Genomic DNA, 23,381 nt, shown 5'->3' with positions numbered 1-23,381 from the left:
ATAATCCTAATTAGACAGCCTCAGCAAAAGCGAGCTCTCTCTATGTATGTATGTTGTACAGTATATGTAATCCTATACAACTCCACCACCGCCACTCCCCACGCAACTTCCAACTTCCCATTTCACCCCTTCATCTCTCTACCTCTCTCTCTCTCTATATATATATATCGAACTCCTCCGGACCTTCCTTCACTCCCCTCACTCTTACTTCGTCTATCTATTCAACATTAATACTCTCCCCAATTCTATTCTCTTGTTTCACGCCTTAATGGCTCTTGAGGCTTTGAATTCTTCGGCGCCGCCTCCGGCGCCGCTCAACCTGTCCCGCCGCTTCGACGATGTTGAGCCTCATATTGTTGACTCATGGAGGAAATCCAAGCGCTCCAAACGCCAGCGGGGTTGCGGTGAATCGGAAGAAGAGTATCTGGCTGTTTGCCTTGTCATGCTCGCTCGCAGCGGTGGCGGTCGATACTCCATGACCGCCTCCCCCACTCCCACCACCCCCGCAAGCGAAGAGGGAGATAAGTCGTCGACTATTGCTATAACCGCCACTACTCCTGGCGCCGTTGCTTTACCCAATTGCGTCGACATCAAGAAAGACCAAGAATCCTCTCTGGCTACGCCTCCTCCTCCGCCGACGAGTACGAACAATTCTTACAAGTGCAGTGTGTGCAATAAAGTTTTCCCATCATACCAAGCGCTCGGCGGCCACAAGGCCAGCCACCGCGCCAAACCCCCAGCCGCCACAGCAGACGACGGGAACCCATCCACCGTCTTAACGACCTCGTCGACTTACACCTCTGTTACCAACCCAAGTGGAAAGCTTCACGAGTGCTCCATCTGCCACAAGAGTTTCCCCACCGGTCAGGCTCTTGGTGGCCACAAGCGAAGGCACTACGAAGGCGTGATTGGCAGCGCCGCTGCCAAAAGTCGCACCACCTCCTCCTACGGCGGTGGAGGCAGCGATCAGATGACGGTCACCATCTCCCGAAATATCGACTTAAACCTGCCGCCGTCCCCTGGATTGCATTGCGATGAAGAAGTGGAAAGCGCTCTGCCGCCTTTATTTGAATAGAAAAAAACAAATTTAGTGGAAAAAAATATAGTTTTTATCACATATTTATTATTTTTCTTTAGGAATTTTATTGTGCTATTATTTGTCTTTTATAGGGTTGATGTATAGGAAAAAGTAAGTGAATTCTTTATTCATTCATTGGATGAAAATTCTTATGATTTTAGTATATAGTAACTTTTTGTGTGTATAGTATTATTGAAATATATATCATTGAAGCCAAGTAAGTCTGCTGAAGTTATAATATATTATCAAGGTTAAATATTATTTAACTTTAATCATAGTATTTGAATTTTGTCAAATTCGACTTAATCAATTAAAATACTACTATTTACGTTCAGAATTCAAATTTATTTCTTTATTTAAGTTCACTGTTTTCATTATGAATAACAAATTACAGTTAAATATAATATTAATTTTGTTGAGAAAAACTCAATTATTATTGATGCATCAAAATGTTACGTGCAAAAGATCAAGAAATTACTGTTGACACAAAAAAATTCCATCAACTACACATTTTAAATAAGCGTACAATATTTTTTTAAGAAATATATGTGACTGGAAAAGAAAATATTCAATATATATTTATAGACTAGTAGCGTTATTCGAATATTACCCCCTTTATCTAATTCATTTTTGAGAAAAATAAAAAATAAAAATAAAATAGCATATTCCCATGTGTTGTTTGCAAAGTGCAAAGTTGGGTACGTAATTTACTTGGTGTAATCAAGGGAGATAGCGTGGAGAGGAATTTTGGCAAAGTCCATACGCGGTCTTCAACGCTGCCCTAATTATTTGTTTAATTACATAATGCTTCATTCGTTAATTCCAATCCAAGGTGGACAGTCTCTCTCTCTCTCTCTCTTTCTCAAGTCTGAAACAGTAGTGTGTGTGATCATCTGTCAACCACAGACGTACAACAGGAGATTGCCAGGTAAGAATGACGAGGCTTAGGGGTGTTGTACTTTAGGAAATTGAGAAGCAAAGGGATGGGTGCGGGTTAGATGTTTGTTTGCGTGGATAAGACAATCTTTCATGCTTTCCTTACAAGTAATAATCAATAATTTGGACATTTATCTTACATGTGATTCCTCCTTGATTCATGGATTCAAAAAAATACATTGTTGGTTAACTAATGACATGGCTTTTTTATTTTTTTAATAAAAAATAATAATTTTCTTTCACGTATTTTTATATCAATCTATCATTAGGTGTTATAAAAACTAATAACAAAATAAATGCACATAAAGTGAAATAGATATTCTCATACCGAATATGCTTAAAACCCATGATCTCGTGCTTTTGAAATTACGTGATCACAATCTCATTTGTTGGATCAAAATCTCGAAGGTACATGGTGTTCTTTTATTTAAGCATTCATTATCACAATTTAACGAAGTTGTTATTTCGAGTCTTATTGTTTATTTTAAATAGCAGTATTTTATTTCTTTATTCACTTAATATTTAAATTTGAATGTACTGATACAGCAATAACCAGTATATAAAAAAGATAAAATTCTAAAATTATGTTAGGATTTCGCACTGTTTTTCGTAATTTCTGATCATATTAGAAAATATACATATGGCATTTGAAATAAAACATATATATAGTGTTGTGTGAAAGCAAAACGTGATGGAAGGCCAACCCAGTTTAGAGATATACTGTAATTCATAAGACATGGGCCAAAGGTTGGGCTGCCTCAGGGCTTCTTTTTAAGACATTTTAGGCAGAACGGTCCGACCTCCCTCCCCTAGGCGCCAACACAGACTTCAAGAATTACAATAAATTTTTGCATTATCCCTTTCTTTATTGGCTCCATTGGTTGATTATTTATTATATTAAAATATAAAAATTAATTGGGATCATTACACTCTTCTTTCATAAATTTAGTGTAATCACATGTAAATTTCATGTGATTTGTGAAATTACATTTAGTATCTCTAAACTTTGCTTCCGTCTAACAAATAAGTCCCTCAATTAATCAAAATTTTTTGAATTTGTTGATATTAATAAAAAAAATTAAAATTAATATTTACCATCGATTGACTCATTACTAATGTATAGCATGTCAAATAATTTTTTCTTATTAAACTACCTTTATAACAGTGAAGATATACCTTCTCGCATCCATTAAAACGTGAAGACGTATGATGATAATTTGGTTACAAAAAGACTTATTTGGCTTGAAATAAATCAGTAATAAGTCAATCGGGGGTAAATATAGATTTTTTTATTTTTTATTTTTTACTATATGCAAGTTCGGTGAATTTTAACTAATGGAATGACTTATTTGTTAGATAGAAGTAAAGCTCAAGGATGATAGATATAATTTCTCAAACCATATGGGTTCTACATGTAATTACACCAAACTTTAGGGAATGAGCGTAATTATTCCTAATTAATTTAATACATTTAATTAGTTTGTTCTATTAATTACACCAAATACCGAAATGACTTGAGAGCTCCAAAACAGAGAAATTATGTATATGAATTTTCTTCAATAATTTTATAGAGATAGGAACAAATAGGTCACATACTTCAAATATTTATGTGTCTTCAAATTTAGTATGTCTGAAAAAGTCTAATTTAAATAAGAAAAGATCCAATATTTTGAGTTAGGTAAGTTAAGAATCAGGAAATGAGACATGCAAAGCAAGAAACCACAATAACTATATTGAAATGTCTGATTATAACCATTTAATACTTAAGTCATAATATTATAAAAAAGAGGAGGAGAATGAAGGTAAAGTAGCCAAAATTATGCCTAGGATATAAACAACTAGAATTTGTAGAGATACCAAATTGTATGATTTCACGCTGACTATTGATCAAAAAATTTATCGAATAATTATCATAAATCCATAAATATTTGAGTTCAAGTCAGGTAGGGGCCGAGTGAGTATGACCCAAATATAAAAAGGAAGAATTTTGAGACTATTTTGTGATTAAGAGGAGAATTAGGGGCATTTGTGCAAATTTTCAAGGTTATGGTGTAGTCCCACATCAAATATTCATTGTGACCGTGTTATTTATATATGTATATATATATATATACATATTATGATAATGGCAGGATTACTTGAGGAAGGTAGCGTCCAAACATAGAAGACGAATTAAGCAGAAGTCAAGATAGAAGCCGCCGATATCCACAATCCACATGCCTCCCAGCCAAACAAGACTTCTAAAAAACGCTACTCTTGCTTATGCATGCATGTGATGACAGTGGAGTAGTTGCGTTTTAATTAGTTAATTAATCGACACGATTTCACCACATAACACTTTCCTACTACCTGCCCAAAGTTTTACAGCAATAATTTCTTCTTTTTGCTGCTTATCTGCCCCTTCATGCACAGCACCACTTAAAATTATGTTAAGGGTTTTATCAAATATTTAATTTCAAAACACATTCAAGAGATAATTGATTCCCACACACATATATATATATATATGTATATTATTAAAGAGGTTGTGAAAGATCTTTTATATATCTCATTTAAAGTTGTATATATTTTACACTCAAATCGATATATATATACATGTATTATATATCAAGTATAAACTTTTATATAAATTCTATGAAATTAATGTAACTTGACATTGTTTAGATATATAAAATTAAATTTTATATAGATGGCATGTATGTATATATATTTTAATAAAAAAAATAGAATAATAACCCGCCAACTAAGTGCACGCATAGCTAGGCTGAGGCAATTAAAAGAATATGTGTAGGCAATGATGAACCGAACATTATCACAATTCCCACCTTTTATTAAAAATTTCAATTACAATATAAAACAAATCAAATCTTTATTTTGCAACAAATAAAATAATCTAAGTGTCTTAAGCACTACCCATCCACTCCAATCCAATCCATCTCACTGAAACAAATTACATGCTTTTACCCAACACCACACAAGTTGATGATCCATTCACACTTGTACACTTCCATTGCTTTTATATCTTATAATTAATGGTCATGACCATGAGAGGGTGGACCACCATGCGCGCCGCCGCTCTCCCCGCCGCCATGACCGTGCCCGGAGGCGGAAGCTTCTTCAGGTTCACAAGCAGCAGCAGCTGCGGGGACCATAACAGGCTTCTTCTTTTTCTTGGCCAAGCAAAAGAGGCCAACTGCGAGGAATGCAAGGAAGAACACTCCACCTAAGGAGACACACACAGCGATGATGGTGGTGTGGTTGTTGCCCCCGCCGCCGCCTGGAGGAGGTGGAACAAGGGTGTTGGACGGGGGAGAAAGTGGGGTAAGGGCGGTCGGGGTTGGTGGAGAATATGGTGTGAGTGGACCTACTGGCGGCGGATATAAAGGAGAACCTGGCTTTGGTGGCTTTCCCCCACCAGGTGTTGGTGGATAATACGGCGATCCTGGCTTCGGTGGCTTTCCGGGACCGCCGGGTGTTGGTGGATAGTACGGGGATCCTGGCTTCGGTGGCTTTCCAGGACCACCGGGTGTAGGTGGATAAGACGGCGATCCCGGTGGTGATTTTGGCGGAGCAGCCGGGCCACTCGGCGGCGTTTTTGGTGGCGCGGAGGGACCATAAGGTTTGGGTGGGTGCTTTGGTGGCGATGAAGTTGGTGGTGATGCCGGTGGAGAAGCACCGCCGCTGGGTGGTTGGTAGTGACCACAATGTTTGTTGTGGTGATCACAAGGCGGTGGTGGAGGTGGGTAGCTAGGAGGAGGGGGTGGGGGAGGGCTACAAGGAGGAGGTGGCGGAGGGCTACACGGAGGAGGAGGAGGAGGAGGAGGAGGAGGGGGTGGGCATGGAGGAGGAGGCGATGGTGGTGGAGGAGAAGAGTAAGGATAATGAGCAATCTTAATGCTTTTGAAAGCAGGCATCTTTGCGTCGTCGCCCCACTACTGATTAAGTTGCTAATTATAATCTGTAATCAGTTTAAGAGTTGTTGGGGATTCTGCACTCGGCAACCAATGCTATGCTCTATATATATACAAACACCTAACCACTAAAGCACCTTCAAAAAAGTCCAACATTAAATCAAAAGTATTTGTTGCTCCCAAGTGGTAATTAATATTATTGAATGAAATTCATCATATTAGCTTTTATTTCCTTAATCTTTTCCACTAAAAATCTATGATTGCATGAGCTGTATTTACAGTTCACACTACTCAAGTGGAGCTTAATTAATATATATAATCCCAGTTACATTCTTACTAACTCGGACCCAAATTAGTCAAACAAGCTAAATTAAGCATATGAAACGTACAATATATTTATTATGTAATTAATATATAATTTAAAGAAAATAATTCATCTAACATACTTATTTTATAATTAATTAGAATTTTCCATTACATTGTAATCAGATCATTACTCTACAAATTCGAAGCGGACACCTCTGATTTAATCCAGTTTGAGAATATTTATATACACATATAAAATAATAATAATGATGGCGACAAAGAGAGAGAGAGAAATTTGGATATAAAAGAAAGAATATGATTGTACAGTGGGACAAGGCTGCTGATGCCATGGGATCTTAATTTATTCACATGTGGAAATTATAGAATGGGTAGATGGGGAAAGGTCGTGTTTATTTGAAGCTACCCATCGCTCAAATATATGTGCACCCATTATTTATTCAATTATCCACTAATTTATCATTCTCTTCCAACTATATATCACACTATTATTATTTGCAGCAGTTGGTGAAATGATGTTCAATTTTATACATAATAATGGTAATACAGAATATAACATATATCCTTTTTCTAAAATATCCATATATCAAAACGGATTCAAATAAATAAACGAAAATTGTTATTAAAAGAAAATAATACTGATATTAATTAGTGGAATTCTTTTAAGTGTAGGAATTCAATTTTATTACCAAAAACAAAACGTAGCCGACATAAATTAATGATTAGTAAAGTATGAAAAGGAGATAGGAAGTTAGAAGATTCATGATCTTATCCATTACTAGATTGTAATTCTACACTTTTTCCTTTTAACTCATTGCTTTGAAATTTCAATGCTGCTGGACTAATTCGTCCCTCATTTTTTCACTTCAATTAATTGTTACCAAGTTTTCACAATATATTATTACTGTTTAATTGTTTCTTTCTTAATTTGTAAAGTGTCGTTATCAATTATCAGGACAAATCAACAAACCTTAATTGATCCTCAAACGAAGATTCTCCCGTCCTCATGATATAAATATGTGTATAATAAGATTACTTCTTTTTCTTTATCATAATAACTAATTAATTTCCTACATGTCAAAGACAGACATGTTCCAATTTTTGAAATTTTGACCCATATATATATACATAAGGCAATTTCAACAAGCATTGAACATTATTATTATGATTATTTTTTTATTGAAATCGTCTTTGCCTAGACGGAGGGAGTTTGGTGTAGAAACCCTATCCCTTTATTGTAATTTTAAAAAAAAATAAGGAGTGTTATTCCCTGTACAAATAAAATAATGAATATTATTATCAATACTTGCATTGATAAGATATAGAGTTAATTATATTTAAAAAAATTTGAATTTTTTTAAAAAAAATTAAAATTATACTTATATGTAAAAAAAATTTCTATTTACATATTGCTCTTGAATTTAAAAGAAAAATGGTGAGGATGTAGTGATGATTGATTATAATGATTGATTAAACAGATAGCAGCCCATGTGTGGTGATGACATCATGGTAATAAATGGCAGCTGAAAACGAATGTGCATCAACAACTCTTGGCACTTGTCTCTTTGGAACTTTCACTTACAGGGCGTAACCACTGACTATTAATTACCTATAACCATAACACCCTGCATTAATAATAACACACATTTAACATCATATAATCTCTCTCTCTCTCTATATATATATATATATATATGTAGTCGGAATTTTTTATTTTTCTTTTTCATTCATATCTTACTTGATATATATAATAATTAGGCATATAGAATATGTCCTTCAAATATACTGATGGCTTAATCTATATATATTTAAAAAAAGTATAAAATATGATACTAACTTACAATAAAATAATATTCGGATTGTCACATACATTTATATTTTTGACTCAATATTGTCTTAGTTTAATAGTTAAAATTAAAGATTTGGGGTCTTATGTTTAGGTATGATGCGAATTTATTGATTGAATGGACATTCAAATTTAATTTATTGAATAATGTAATTATGTAATAAAAAATCGAATCAAAATCATTTTTTTTTTCATAATCATAATTCATTTAAATAATAGTGTAATGTAACAAATCAAGTTTTTATAATTATAAATTAATACTCTCTTATTGTTTAAAAAATTATAAATACTATCTTGAAATTAACAGTCTTATAAATAAAGATGCCTTTATAATGGATTGTCATGAGGGGTATTTGTTAGACGATCATTAATTTCAAAAAAGATATTTATAAATTCTCAAATAACAAAAAAATATTTGTAATTATGATAAATGTCATATGAGCGTGCTATAATTTATCCTTTTTATTTAGTATATATTTTGTGTATAAATAAAACATTTCACTTTAAAAAATAAATGTGTGTTTCACATTGCTCATTAGCATTGGTCCTAGTGGAACATAATGATAGTTTATAGTACTTTTAAACTAACTAACAAGACAGTTCAAAAGATGAAGAATTAATAAGTTATAATATGTAAAACTTCCTATGAGGTAATGCATTGGAATCCTGTAAATGCACGAATGTTGTCTATTTTAATTGTTAGTTATTGATATATTGTAATAATAATTATTGACTGGTCAAAAGTATTTGATATTAATAATTATAAATTATGGTTATTAATTATTGAAATTCATGTTATAAATTTGGTCGGAGAAAAAATATCATGCTGCGATATTATTATAAAAAATAAAATAAATTTTCACTTAATTCTCCTTTATCTTTCCCAATTTTAAAAAATAAAAGCGAACTTTGGGCCTGGAAAATTACGTCAATCCTCAGCCCAATTGATTTGGGGTAGTACAGTTGAAATTGGGCTGAAATCTGTTTTTTTAAAAGCCCATCTCAAAGGGTAAAATGGTCTTTCTAATTGCCATTCCGGCACTGCCCTATATAATCCTTCAACTACAAAATCTAGGGTATATAAGGCCCCAATTCATCTCCCTCTCTTTCTCTCTCTATCCTATCTCTCTGCGTCGAAGCGTGCTCGCTGAATTCGTTGAAATTTCCGAATCAACACATAATAACCGATCAAACGTACCCTCGAAGTTGATTTGCTGTATGTTCTAAATGTTTATTGACTGTAATTTGGGTTCTTTTGGATAAGCTATTTTGATTTTTAAGAGTTTAGTTAATTTGGTGGTGCATTTTTGTAGGGGAGTGCTGTTATTGGAGAAGAATGGCGACTTTCGAGCTCTACAGGAGATCGACTATTGGAATGTGCTTGACAGAGACGCTGGATCAGATGGTGTCTGGTGGAATTCTCAGCCCCGAACTCGCCATTCAAGTTCTCATTCAATTCGACAAGGTTGTCCCTTTCTGTACTTCTGATGATTATTGCACACCTGTTCTCTGTTATCATAAAGAAATGGAAGATTATAAAAACAATTTAAATTTAGAAATCTCAGTTGTAGCTGAAATGCTGAACTAGAAATAAACCAGAGCTCCGTTTCGATTTGATAATTTAATGCAAAAAAGTGAAGATGAAAAGTAATATACTCACGAATTAAGTACTATTTTTGCAAACATTTTATTGTAATTGAATATCATAACATAGTTAAAATAAATGTGTAAATTAACAAAGATCTACTTGAACTATTTTCACGGGATTTTCCTTCATATTATGTTCAGAGAAGAAGGAAACACTTGTCTGAGTGTTCTAGTCACTCAAATACATGACTTGAAGAATGTCAATTGTTTTAGGTGGAATTTGGTTACATGTTTGATTACGGCAAAATAAGGTACAAATAATAGACTTAAAAGTATTGGTTAAGGTTTTTTCATGAGGTTGGGCTCCATACTTGTGTAATAGATTTGGCCTTTATTTTTGCTTCCTGTGAGAGAGGGAGCTAAAGTGTGACAAAGACAAAAGGAGCCAGAAAAATTGTAACCTACTTTGTTTCATTGGGGGGTATGTGTTGGTTTACATCCATTAATTCCTCCTACATGCACAGGCACCACAAATGCTTATTTCTAATATTTTGCTTCGATGATTGCAGTCAATGACCGAAGCTCTGGAAAGTGAGGTGAAGAGCAAGGTTTCTGTTAAGGTGAATGTCTTTCCGTTTTGCTCTAAGGATTTTACTAAAGCTTTATTGTATCTGTCTCTCTGATTGTGGCAAATTATTTCTAATGGGAGTTGGCTTATTGAGTAGAGAAGTTAATTTTCTGATGCCTGTTCCTTTATGCTTGTGGTTGTATTCTGGTGTTGCGAGACCATCTGTTGTCATCCACTATTGTTTAAACCTAAATATCAGCCCATTGCTTTTCGATGGATTTTCTATTTTTGTACTATCCTCGATATTTCTTTGATTGGTTTTTCCCAACAGGTCGTGTTTGTAGCACATATGTGTTTATAGGATCATAGAAGGCTGGTAAGATGGTAAATAAGGAACTAGTGGTTGTGGCACACTCGATGTCTGTGCAAAAGAGGATAGAATTTCACTTAATATTTATACAATTATATAACATTAATCATCCTCAATAAATGTAAACTTTGGTTATATATGTTGTATTGTGATTCTCATTCAAAATTAAATAAATGAATGTGATAGTTATCATGAACTCGACATAATTTATTTGCAAAAAGGCATTGTAAAATTTATGGAGATAAGAAGTTCAACAATGAAGAGGATAAAGAACAAGATAAAAGATGAGAGAAGGGAAAAAAATATTCACTTGTCATTTCCCTTTTTTTTCTTTTCATATAAGGTTAAATTAGTCTGTACACGTAATACACACCAAGGCATATTACTATACACCCCTCACCCTTAATAATTTAGTATAAGATTATAGTCAGTAAATTGGTGAGAATATGAGGTGAGATAATTCTGCATGCCTTTAAAACCTGAAAAGAAGAAAAAACACTCACCATGCCCCAACCTAGACCTCCTAGTATAGATTATAGTCTGTAAATTGGTGAGAATATAATCTGCATGCCTTTAAAACCTGAAAAGAAGAAAAAGACTCACTAAGCCCCAACCTAGATCTCCTAGCAGAGGCAGGGACCTCTAAATGAATGTTTCACCATCCAGTCATCTAGCTCAAGAAGACAGGTATAATAACTAGTCATCTTAGATCGAGCACTACATTTTGTTGAATTATCACTCAATGTCAATCTGAATTACCATAGCTTGCTCTGAACGTCAGATGCTTCATAGGTATCTGAACATCAATACAGATGTCAACATAAGCCAATGGGGATAAATGTGAAACGGTATTGAAGTCGACTGATCTCAATTCTCAAGTGGCACTAGTCCTTGGAAAGTTGGTTACTTACTCGACGTTCTACAAGAACTTGACAGATATGGCTTGGCAAGGGCTTTTTACTTTTTAACTTCTTTGATGCAGCGGACTTGAAAAATCTTTGGAAATGTTTGTCTGAAATAACTTAGAATTTTTTGATAGATTGGCCAGGCTTAGAGAAATGAAAATAGAAACAGGAAGTATCCTTATTTCATAAGATGTTAATCTATATAGTTCTTAGTCAGTGCAGATTTTTTGCAATTCTATAATGCTACATTCATGTATTATAAAGAGTTAGGTGGTTTTGATGGATTTTCCCCCTCTACTCATCTCATTTCCTATTATTTTCGGTTTTCTCCCATGTTCATTCATATTTGTCTGTGGCTCGCCTGTAATATGGCATTAGGAGATTTTCTGAAATGTGGAGCAACCATATGACCTGAGACATAAATTTATGAGAACTTCTGAATTAAATTTCTGGTTTCATTTTATGGCTTATTAAAAGAAAATATATGTATTTTTTTTTCCCATTAGATCTTTCAGCAAATATTTTGTATTCTCCACAAATTTGAATTAAGCTTAGGCTGTTCTACTTCTTACCTTGGGTCTGATGTTTATGCATCAGCGACTCATTTTTGGAGTGGATTTGGTCGGCTGATGCTCTTCAGTTAATCTATTTTCTTTAATTACTGATTTCTCTCAATAATGTTTCCTTCCTACACTTTTATTTCTTTGAATCTTGCGCTTTGTTAAATCTTTCTGTAAAAGGTGAAAACCATCAGCTGTGGTACCCGTCAATATTATGTTTCCCTTCCCAGCTCGCATCCTTGTACAATTTTTGCCTAATTTCATTGGGGCTGTGAGTTCGAGACACTCATTCTGCTGATTAACTTGCCCTGCCTGAAGAAGTGTAATTGACTTAGAAAAATTGCCTAATGCTGTTAGGTTTATCTGCCTTGTCTGTTGGGGTCTAGTGGCGTGTCTTTTTGTTTTAACCTCTGTTTCTGCCTTCCAAATCCAGTTATACTTTGATATTAGTCTATGATAAGATTGGACTGCTCCATGTTTCCTGTTTTCTAATATCACCACATTCACTACAGGGGCATCTTCACACCTACAGATTCTGTGACAATGTGTGGACCTTCATCTTACAAAATGCTCAGCTCAAGTGTGAGGACGGCCAGGAAACTGTTGATTCAGTCAAGATTGTCGCGTGTGACTCAAAGTTACTTACTCAGTGATAACATGAACAACGAAGTTCTGAACTTTGGCTTTTATGTGTATCTGCTATCACCGTGGAAAATATATGGAGCAAAAGAGGAGATAGTGAGAAATCTCAATTTACATCAATCAGTTTGTGTTTACTGGTAATACTGGGGAGAAGATTGTATAATTTCTACATGAGCAATTCAATCATATAATACTTTCGTGGCTCATGCCTTCCGACTCTGTTGAACAGATACCTTCATCTTCTTCCCCTGAGGCCCCACTCCATTTTCTCAGAGCTTCTTGATTTGTATTGTTTGGGTGATTTCAGGTATCATCCTCCTTGTTCGATTGGGAAATACTCGTTAAAAAAAATATTTATAATTTTAACCCAATCCAACTATACGAAAAGGCTGCATTTCGACAGAAGGATCTGAAACCAATCATAAAGTGGAGAAACTACCTCAAAACAGGTATTAAAGAACTTTGCAGTTCATATAATTTCGAGTTTACTGGAATTATTATTACGACTCTGAAACTTTTTATCTCCCAAAATATAAATGTAAATGCAGTTATTTTGGTAGGATTGGTGGTAAAATTACATGGTAATGTAGACTCCATGACCGAGTTGCGTGTAAGCAAATTCTTTATAAACAAAACATATATGATTCTTGGAAGCGCAAGTCATTCAATATTTGTAATAAAACCTCGTACAATACGGTGGAGTGGTCGGTGTGGAGTATTATTATTATTATTATATTATTATTATTATTATGACAACAACTGCTACCAACTAGGGTGGCTGGGAGCTATAAGGAGTAAAGTAGTACAGTATGCGCAAGTAATAAGAAAAACACTGCAGTAGTATAAAAATAATAATTAGTTGCAGTGCAGAGGAAATTAAAGTGTGGCCTGGGAGGTGGTAGCTCTGATTGATTGAGGTACAAGTTAAAAAAGTAAAAGCGAAAACCATAATAATGATGATGACGATGATGATGGTCTTTGATTCCCCTTTTTTCTTAACAGTAACAGGGCTTCTGTGTTTTTATTGCTACTGTGCTGCTGCTGATAATTACAAAGAACAAGTCCCATAGGCATTAGGCTGCTCAGATATAGCGCCTTTTCATTGAATGTCCCTGATTTAATTTCCAGCCTCCCCAAAATTGAAACTCATTGCCAGCCTGTTTCATTTCATGTCCTAAGCTTTCCATATAGGCCTTTTTTTTAAAAAAAAATTATTTTTGGTAGTAAAAAGAAATTGACAGTGAAATTGTCCGTTTGGAGGTAGGCCCATCTGATTTTCTCATGTGACCATAAACCTAACAACGTGCCAAACACTGTATACCAATAGTCGCCACTTGTTGTTTATTATGATTAGGGCATCTTCATATGGTGGTCAAATTGAGATCCATTACGAGTTGTCCTCATCTTTTATTTGTGTTTTTTAAGTTAGTCTTAGTTAACTTAGGGCCACAAAGCTTGAACCACATAATATTGGACTAGTTTCAATTATTGTCCTTCGGTGATGAATAAATTGGTATGATCAATATGAGCGTACTTCGGATTAGTAATAACTATTCTAAAGAAATATACATTTGACATCTCGAATTATAGCTTGTTGATCAATAAATGATTAGATGGTCGAACCCGTCCTGTCGGGACTGTTTAGGCAACTCGCTAATGACTTTGTAAAGAAAAAAAAAATGATCAAATGACCATCAATATAAATGATGCAAGAGTACGAAATTATGGATCGAATTAATCTGAACAGCAAATAGTTAGAGTGTATGATTATTTTTAAAATGTGTAGAGGCATTTTAATCATTTGTCGGTCCGCAGGTGTGGTCCCGGCATCAGTAATTATCTTATTTGTGAGGCCACATAATATGATTAAGGAAAAAGGTTGGTACAAAGATGATTAATGAAGAAGATGTGGTTAATTACAGGAGAGTAAGTAGGCGTATACGGCCATGTGGTGGAGTGGGGGTAGATTAAGTAATTAAGGAAGTGATTAGTACAATAATTGAGGTGGTACATTACTGGTAACGTGAAGGCTACTTTAATTGGATTTGAGGCGAAAAAGGCATTTGCCAGAAGCTATTAGTTTGCATGCTAGCTCATGGGCATCAACACCCCTCCCTCCCCCCCCCCCCCCCCACCCCACCCCAAAAAAAAAACAAAAAAAACCCCACAAATTTTAGCTAGTGGTAATAATTTTATAATTAATACGATTATAACTAAATAAGTTTATTAAAATTTTAAAATAAATTAAGATTTCATTACTTTTTTTTCAAATGAAACAACAAACGCCTAAAAATTTACTTCTAGCCCCACAAGACTCTTATCAATGTGGATAATTGTTTGTTTTTGTTAACTTATATACTTGATTAGGAGTATTGATTGTCTTAATTAATCCTGGTATAATATAATTAGCATTGCAGTTCATTATTTATTTTACAAAATAAAAATATTAAAGACCTATATTGGGAATGTTTAATTTGTCGATAATTATGACTTATTATATATGAAAGAGTCCGTTACAACAATCGTTCTAAAAAGAACAATACAAAAAATTATTATACTTTACGGGTTCGTTTATTTTATAATTAATTAATTACAATATAAATTGATTGCTCGCTATCCTTGAATTATAAGAAAAGTGTGATACTTATCACTGGTCCAATGATTTTGAATAAAATGAATTTATTAAAATAAATTAAACTTAAATATTTCATCAATTTACAACATCACCATATGTCTAATTCAATGATTAGTTGGCAAATTGCGGTTTTGTGACGTAATAGTTTGAATTTCATTAATATATGAATGATCATATATTTTAATAATAATTATTAATTTATTATAGTCAAAGTTTGTTAATTAGTCATTAATGTTTAATATTAATAATTTTTATATCAATACAAGTCGTGGATTATTGAAATTTATAATATATTATAATTATTTTCTGAAAATAAAATAAAATAGTTCAATTCTCTAGATAAATTAAGTTTGAATTTGACATAATGATGAGAATACGTCCGCTGACTATGTTATGTCAAAATCACCCCCACACTTGACCAAAATCCCTAATAAAATTAATAGCTACTTTCCCTTGTCCTCATAGGAAATAAATAATAAATAATTTAAATAGACCTTAAAAAAAAAGAGAAAGAAATTGCATGCACTTTCTTTTTAAAGATGGGACGGCCAACATTAATTAAAAAACAAATAGTTTTAATTTTCGTATATAACGCGACTAACATACAACTTATAATAATAATAATAATAAACTACACAATAGAAGAACTCTTTTTTTTTTTTTTTTAAGTATAGTTTCTTTTGATCTTTAATAGTGACAACAATACTTTTGAATTTTTAAAATTATTTTGACTGTTATTTAGAAAAAAAAAAGGATAATTATACTTTCCTCCCTTAAGATTTGACGCGTAAATCTATTTATTGTTTGGGAAATTACACATTGTACTCTTGAAATTTGCTTTCGTCTAACAAATTATAACTTGTACCCTTGACCTTATAAAAAATCATCACTATGTTTATTTTCATTTGCAAGTTATCTCTGAAATGACTCAAAATATACTCAATATTTGCCATCATACAATAACACCTTATTTGAGTGTTTTTAACGGTTTTAGCATAAATACATATATATACACATATATATACATAAATATATATAAAAAAAGACATGATTTGACAATGAACAGTAATTTTTATTTCCTAAAACATAACATTAAACATACAAAATACTTATTTTAAATTATCTCCAAAAATAAATTCAAATATACATACTATCTTTAACACATACTTATTTATCTTTATTTTTCTCTCTCTATCTTTATAAAACACAACAAGACACTCAAAAAACGAACCCAAACACTATGCATACTTCTCTACACATACAACATGCATGTCATTCTGCTTGTAATAAAGACACCATTTATATGGCATTCTTAAAGCTGCAAAATAAAGGAAAAAAGGTGCATATTATTATTATTATATTATATGTTTAATATTAATTTATTTTGATAGGCACTTTGGAATTAGAGAGACGCTTGACCTATAATAATAATAAAATAATAATGAGGCAGTCAAACTCAAATCTATCATTTAAATTTTATTTTAAAAATATTCCCAATTAATATATCGGTAGTTGCCATTTAAATATTTTGAGGCCTTGACTTTCAGATCCATTCTTCTCAATTTAAATTAATGTGCTACAGCAAAAATCATTGAATATGATTATCTAAATAGTGTAGTTGAATATTCATACTTGAAATTAAATGCAATAAAATTGATAAAAAAATGGAGTAGGAGTAAAAAAGATCTGTGCAGTCATCAAAGCAACTTCGACCCCACTTGTTGTGCTCAATATTCTTGATGACTTTCATGTACCATTCATTTTTATTTATTTTCGTTTAAAAAATAAATATCTGACAATTATTTAATTATTCAGTGTATTAAGTATTGAGTGTAATATATATAAAATTGTAAAACACATCTTATTGTGTGTGTGTGTGTTTTTTTTTTGTAGAAATTTTAATTGTTTGAATCAATTCTCCAAATAGGATAAAAGAATCTTAATTTTCAATTATTATATATTTTAATTATTACTTACTTATATTAGAAATACGAAAAAAGTGCAATTTACTCCTTGTAATATAAGAAACGAGTGAAAATTTGAATTAAACACAGGCATTTATGGATACTGTAGAAATGAGCTGGTTTTACTGGAGAAATTCAAGTTCTGCCCCTAATTTTTTACCTTTTTCTGTATTTTCCCCCACACAAAGTGGTTATTATGAAATCCCATCCCACACACAGACGGAGAGAAACGGCCCAAATTCACCACTCAACGTTAAAAGAGAGGGAGGGAGCAAGAAAGCTGAGTGTCAGTGAGGCGTGCTTCACGTAGCAAATTTGCTTGTCTTGATCTCAATCACTACTACAAAGTACAAACAAATTCCAAGTCCCAAGTGCAATATACACTCTCACAGAAGAGGAAAATCTCAAGGCAAAAAATCTCAAGAAAAGGAGATGCGGAGAGAACTTAAAATCGGTATTGTCTAGCTATGTTATAGTGAAAGAAAAAAACAATAAATTTTGATGGGGCTTTTGTGTTTGCCAAGAAAAAGGAAAAGGGAAATTGTGGGACGAAAAGAATTGCATTGCCCATTCTAGCAAAACGGGCGAGCACACACAGCACGTATCTTGGCTTTTGAGTGAGTATTTCGTTGTCCGTTCTGCGGATTATCGGACAAAGACTTGATTTTCGTTGTTGGTGTCTGTGCAAAATGACTTCTTTTTTGCATAGAAGTCCGTAGTATGCATGCGGGTTTTAATTATCCTCTTCCCCCTATTGGTTAAAACCGTATATACGATTGTCTGCAAAAGGGTTGTTGAATGGGTCTTGGCTTCGATTTTTCTCAGTCTCTGTGCAGTTTTGGAGGTGGGTTTCTTGTGTTTCTACAAGCTGTTCATAGAATTAGTAAGTCTTGGGTTTTGGTGGGGTTTACATGGAGAGTGGCTTTTGGGTTCTGTCTGTTGACTAAATTCTTGGATGCTTTTCTGATTTTCATTTTCTCTTCGACTTTTGCATGATGTTAACAGCACATGGTGATGGTGATTTGTCTTCATAATTTTATCAGTGGGCAGATTACTCTGTTTTCTATAAGATGATTCTGCTTCTGTTCTTAAGATTTTGTTGGTCGCTGATGTTTATTTTTTATTTTATTTTTTCATGAATGAGATAGTACTGTTAATAATCCATTAAAAAAACTGTATTCTATAAGCGATCTTCTCTTTTTATTCTTACCGCCTCGGCAAAGCTATCATGGAAAGATGCTTGTTGTCTTCCGTTTTGGTGGTTGATTCAACTGATACCGAGATGCTGTTTTCCGTTGCAGGTTATTCAGACTTGAACTGCCAAAGTAATTATAGTGCACATGTTTGATGAGTTTCTGATTTGTTTATGAGTTTTGGAAACTGAAGCTTTTAAGAGCCCTTTGTTTTCTTTTTTCTTGAGTTTTTGCCGTAAACCTTTATATTAAAGAATATGAGTAAAGAAACGGATAAACAGAGTGAAGAAAGAGAGGGAGAGTGAGAAAGAAAGATAAAGAAATAGAGGGAGGTGGTGGGGTGGAGTCAGATTGAGTGCTACTGGCATTTTCTCTCTGGTTTTGGGGAATAATTTAGTGTGCAAGTCTGCTGGTAATGTCTCCTGGCTGACTAGGTGCATCCGAAGTCCGTGGGCTTTGCCGCCGACCAAGGAAACAACCTATTCTTTAGCTCTCTTTCCCTTCAAGTGAACCATTTCTTTAAAAGACTTAAAATCTGTAAAAACTCCTTCTCTATTTTCTATTATATCCCTCTTTCTCTCTGGAAATTGCTCTTGCCTTGGTTGCTGTTAAGACTTAAGATTCGGTCATACGAAATATATATCCTTCCCCTCTTTGAGATCCCATTACCTTTCCTCTGGAAGTTCAAGGAATTGGCTATATTCAGAAATTTGGTCCCCACATTTAGGCCCTCTACATCTTGCCATTTCCAGCTCTTCTTTCCTCGATTGGAGTCCTGTCGGATCTTCGGGGATGCCCGAAGGTCATTCTGGGGTTGTGCATTTTGCTGCTTTCAGTTGAGTAGTGTGGAAGCATAGTTTTGAAGTATCTGAGAAGAAACAGATCTTTGAGTCGGCAGGATGAAGTTTATGAAGCTTGGATCCAAGCCTGATACCTTTCAGACTGATGGAAACAACATAAGGTTAGATCTTTGTTAATCATCTTAAAAGGATTAACATTTGTGGTTTGTTTTTACTGATATTACAGTTTTGCACTTCACCAGCTTAGGTGAATTTGCTTTTGTTGTTTAATGTCTTTCCCTTTCTCCACTCCTCTGAAATTGTGTTAACCCTCTCGATTTCTTTTGAACTTCGTATCTTTTGGCTGGTTACTGTTTTATTAGTAGTCCCCACCTTTATCTTTTGCCTGTTTCAGGAGGTACAAAACCTTGGCCACTCTTGTAAAATCCGGAGTCACTATCACCTGGAAAATAAAATTCTTAAAGTTTGTTTATTGGCTTCCACTAGCTATTCTCAAGATCATTATTTTCAACTAAAGTAAACCTTACTGCTGGAATTCCACCCTGATAAAAGATCCTCAGTTAGATATATCTGAGCAGGATCAGTTTTCTTTCCATCATAACTTGTGAAATTCGATGTTCTTACTCCAAGAAAATTTGATCTTCTTTTTGGGGTTCTTTATGGAATATTGCTCTTGGTTTGCCGACTTGGGAAACTATGGATTTTGTTTGTTTTCTTTCACACTTTTCTAGCTGTGGTCTGGCATCACTACTGGTTGGTTGGATAGTTTATTGGCACATCCGGTTTTTTGCTTTGAAGCTTTTTCAGCGCAGAAATCTAGCTTTTATCGAGCAACTCCTTCTATCCTAAGAGACAGGGTAATTAAATTACTGAAATGTGTTTGGAGTTAATTTTCTCCAAGCCTGCATAACATGGTTGTAAAAGGACAGTAATGATAGTGATGTCCATGAACATATCAATCAAACGGGTTGAGAATCCTGCTAACCACTTATTTGTTGTTTGCTACCAGTTTTTGCTGTAACAATAATGAAGGGACCCTTATGAAGTCTAGAAAGTGGACTGTACTTTAAGATGCCATTTCCGCTACTTCAATCCAAATGATACTGTTGATGCTGCTCTTCTCTTTGTGATTTTACATTATGTCTTTGTCTTCAGAAGCTCACAAAGAAAATCTATTTGGCTACTTATATTTATTGCAGAAGAATTTTGTCTTGAAAAGGTGAAAATTTTGTATCTGCAGATATGTGGCTAGTGAGTTAGCGACGGATGTCATTGTTCATGTTGGTGATGTGAAGTTTTATCTACACAAGGTATGATGATTTTACAATTACACTAAAGCGACCCTGTTCAATTAGTACTTGGTGCTTCCTAGCTATCATGACTTGTCGAGTCTGAAGAATCTGTATCTCCGTATTTTGAATTTTCTATGTTCAGCAATCACTTTTGACAATTCATAAATTAAATAATCGGGGATTTAGCAAGTACAAATTGAGTAGACTAGAGCAGAGTTCTAATTTATAGGTTTCGTGCCTTCTCCTTATTGACATTCTCCTGAAGCGTTTATCTGAAGTACTGCATATAATTCTACATACTGATCGGCTGCTGAAATGAAATCTGCAGTTCCCACTTCTCTCTAAAAGTGCCCGCTTGCAGAAGTTGGTTTCTTCAGCTAATGAAGGAAACGGTGACGAGATCAATGTTCATGATATTCCAGGTGGTTCCAGTGCCTTCGAAGTATGTGCCAAGTTCTGTTATGGCATGACTGTTACCCTAAATGCTTATAACGTCGTAGCAACTCGTTGTGCCGCTGAGTATCTTGAAATGTATGAAACAGTTGAGAAAGGCAACCTTATCTACAAGGTTGACGTTTTCCTGAACTCTAGCATTTTCAGGAGCTGGAAGGACTCTATTATAATTCTTCAGACTACAAAAGCCTTCCTGCCGTTGTCTGAGGAATTGAAATTAATCAGCCACTGCATTGATGCTATTGCTTCTAAGGCCTCGGTTGATGTTTCCAAGGTGGACTGGTCCTATACGTATAACCGGAAAAAGATTCCTGAGGACAATGGAAACGATCCCAGCTGGAACAGTGTCAGGAGCCGAATGATACCAAATGATTGGTGGGTTGAGGATTTATCTGACCTTGAGATAGATCTGTATAAGCGTGTCATTGTGACCATTAAGAACAGAGGGATTATATCAAATGAAGTGATTGGAGAAGCATTAAAAGCTTATGCTTACCGGAGATTACCCGGCTCTGGCAAGAATGTGATCCAGCATAACGACATGTCTAAATTCCGGTCCATTTTGGATACAATTGTGTGGCTTCTGCCTGCGGAAAAAGGCAGTGTCTCTTGTAGTTTCTTGCTTAAGTTGTTGAAAGCTGCCGTCTCAGCTGATTCAGCTGAAACCATAAAAATGGAACTGGTGAAAAGGATAGGACAGCAACTGGAGGAGGCTTCAGTTAGTGATCTTTTAATTCGAGCCCAGGAGGGGGAAGAGACAATGTATGATGTCCATGTAGTCCAGAAAATACTTGAAGAGTTCATGACACAAGATCAGAATGCCGAAACTGAAATGGAAAACGGCAGTGAGATTCAGGAGATTAGAAGGCCTGGGATCTTATCTGAAGCTTCAAAGCTGATGGTGGCAAAGCTTGTCGATGGTTACCTTGCGGAGATTGCAAAGGATCCTAACCTACCTCTCTCGTCTTTCATTGGTATCTCAGAGATGGTCTCTAGCTTTTCACGACCAGCACATGATGGTCTATATCGGGCAATTGATACATATCTCAAGGTAAAATCCTCTTGAACTTTTCTCTGCAGTTTATCAAAAAATAATTCGTACATTTCATTATTTTTTAGAATTTTACAGTAGCTAGATTATTAACTAAAATCATGTATTAAACCACCAACAATCATGTATTGCGCCACAAAGAAACTTTTTGTACTTTATAGATGTTCATAATCAGGATCTGCACTGGCACTTGCATATATCTGACTGATGATGGGTATGCAGGAGCATCCCGGGATTAGCAAGAGCGAGAGGAAGAGAATATGTCGGCTGATGGACTGCAAGAAGCTGTCAGCTGATGCTTGCATGCATGCTGTGCAAAACGAGAGACTACCTTTACGTGTCGTGGTACAGGTTCTGTTTTTTGAGCAAGTCCGTGCTGCTGCTTCATCTGGCAGCAGCACCCCTGATTTACCTAAAGCCATTAAAGACCTCAACTGCGCCTCATATGGGAGCTCAAGGTCGACCACTACCAATAATGATGAGGATTGGGATGGTGTTGCTTCAGCAGAAGAACTCCGGGCGCTGAGAGGCGAGCTTGCTGCTTTAAGACTGGGGCACGTAGCTGTCCATGACAGAAACGGTGGAGAGAATAGGATTAGCAATTCTGACAGGGCCGCTATCAGTAAAATGAAAGGTTTGATCATGTCAAAGAGAATCTTCTCGAAAATCTGGTCAAGCAAAGGTGGGCAGGCGGAGAACAGCTCGGACTCATCGGAGAGTCTTGGCTCGATTAACCATGATGAAGTGAAAAGCACGCCGACGAGGAGAGGGAGGCACTCTGTGTCTTAGCATGAAAAGATTTGATCCTGCTGCTCTTTTTTGGTTTCCTAAAATGACATTAGCATGTTACGATATTAGTTGTGTTTACCTGATCAAGAATATAGCAATGCAGTCTAGGAGAATTAATGTTGTTGCTTATGTAAGAAACCAGAGTCTGTGTTAGTATGATGTTAGAAGTGAGACAAATCTGCTGTCAAAAAAATTGATGTAAAGAATCCCTTCATTAGCACCAATCTTTTACTGTCAATTTGTGTAAGACGATAGAGTATAGACTGCTGCTGCTCTAACGACTAACAATAATTAGATACAAACGCTCTCAAGAAAGGGGTTAGTTTGAATGTACGAATGCTCAATTTCTGTATGCTATGTATCACCAAATCAGCTAAAATTCCTTTTTCTATGTGTGTGTATATATATACCGTGATATAATAAAAAGGGAAAAAAAGAATTTAGTTTATTAACTTGGCTCTACTCTACTAACAATGA

General features: G+C 34.7%; 3 protein-coding genes across 7 annotated transcripts; all 3 read left to right on the top strand.

Moving 5' to 3' along the window:
* The first annotated feature begins 114 nt into the window (after window positions 1-114).
* Window positions 115-1,241, top strand: LOC105169373 (zinc finger protein AZF3). The gene has a single exon (XM_011089763.3). The coding sequence runs from the start codon at window positions 269-271 to the stop codon at window positions 1,073-1,075; it is 807 nt and encodes a 268-aa protein (XP_011088065.1). The 5' UTR covers window positions 115-268; the 3' UTR covers window positions 1,076-1,241.
* Window positions 1,242-9,175: 7,934 nt separating this feature from the next.
* Window positions 9,176-12,933, top strand: LOC105169372 (transcription initiation factor IIA subunit 2). Its single transcript, XM_011089761.3, has 4 exons — window positions 9,176-9,311; window positions 9,409-9,560; window positions 10,252-10,302; window positions 12,598-12,933. The coding sequence occupies exons 2-4, from the start codon at window positions 9,432-9,434 to the stop codon at window positions 12,736-12,738; spliced, it is 321 nt and encodes a 106-aa protein (XP_011088063.1). The 5' UTR covers window positions 9,176-9,311; window positions 9,409-9,431; the 3' UTR covers window positions 12,739-12,933.
* A 4,614-nt stretch (window positions 12,934-17,547) lies between these two features.
* Window positions 17,548-23,151, top strand: LOC105169371 (phototropic-responsive NPH3 family protein NPY2). 5 transcript variants are annotated; one of them, XM_088883977.1, is made up of 5 exons: window positions 17,548-17,780; window positions 18,628-19,480; window positions 20,560-20,629; window positions 20,940-22,115; window positions 22,338-23,151. In XM_088883977.1, exons 2-5 carry the CDS (start codon window positions 19,419-19,421, stop codon window positions 22,902-22,904), a joined length of 1,875 nt encoding a protein of 624 aa, XP_088740103.1. In that variant the 5' UTR covers window positions 17,548-17,780; window positions 18,628-19,418; the 3' UTR covers window positions 22,905-23,151. The 5 variants fall into 5 exon arrangements, with proteins under 5 accessions (XP_088740103.1, XP_088740102.1, XP_088740101.1 ...); XM_088883976.1 differs by having other exon boundaries at window positions 17,548-17,943; XM_088883975.1 differs by having other exon boundaries at window positions 17,548-18,170.
* Window positions 23,152-23,381: the final 230 nt, after the last annotated feature.

This window comes from Sesamum indicum, linkage group LG8 (genome assembly GCF_026168435.1).
Source record: "Sesamum indicum cultivar Baizhima isolate 11 linkage group LG8, ASM2616843v1, whole genome shotgun sequence".
Taxonomy (NCBI): Eukaryota; Viridiplantae; Streptophyta; class Magnoliopsida; order Lamiales; family Pedaliaceae; genus Sesamum; species Sesamum indicum.
The sequence above is the reverse complement of the archived record's forward strand: the minus strand, read 5'-3'. Positions and strand labels throughout refer to the sequence as shown.

Excerpts from the sequence above, each read along its gene's own strand:
- LOC105169373 (XM_011089763.3), top strand. The coding sequence starts at position 269 with ATGGCTCTTGAGGCTTTGAATTCTTCGGCGCCGCCTCCGGCGCCGCTC.
- LOC105169372 (XM_011089761.3), top strand. The coding sequence starts at position 9,432 with ATGGCGACTTTCGAGCTCTACAGGAGATCGACTATTGGAATGTGCTTG. Across the intron at positions 9,561-10,251 it reads TTCTCATTCAATTCGACAAG|TCAATGACCGAAGCTCTGGA; the intron begins GTTGTCCCTTTC and ends CGATGATTGCAG. Across the intron at positions 10,303-12,597 it reads AGAGCAAGGTTTCTGTTAAG|GGGCATCTTCACACCTACAG; the intron begins GTGAATGTCTTT and ends CATTCACTACAG.
- LOC105169371 (XM_088883977.1), top strand. The coding sequence starts at position 19,419 with ATGAAGTTTATGAAGCTTGGATCCAAGCCTGATACCTTTCAGACTGAT. Across the intron at positions 20,630-20,939 it reads TGAAGTTTTATCTACACAAG|TTCCCACTTCTCTCTAAAAG; the intron begins GTATGATGATTT and ends TGAAATCTGCAG. Across the intron at positions 22,116-22,337 it reads CAATTGATACATATCTCAAG|GAGCATCCCGGGATTAGCAA; the intron begins GTAAAATCCTCT and ends ATGGGTATGCAG.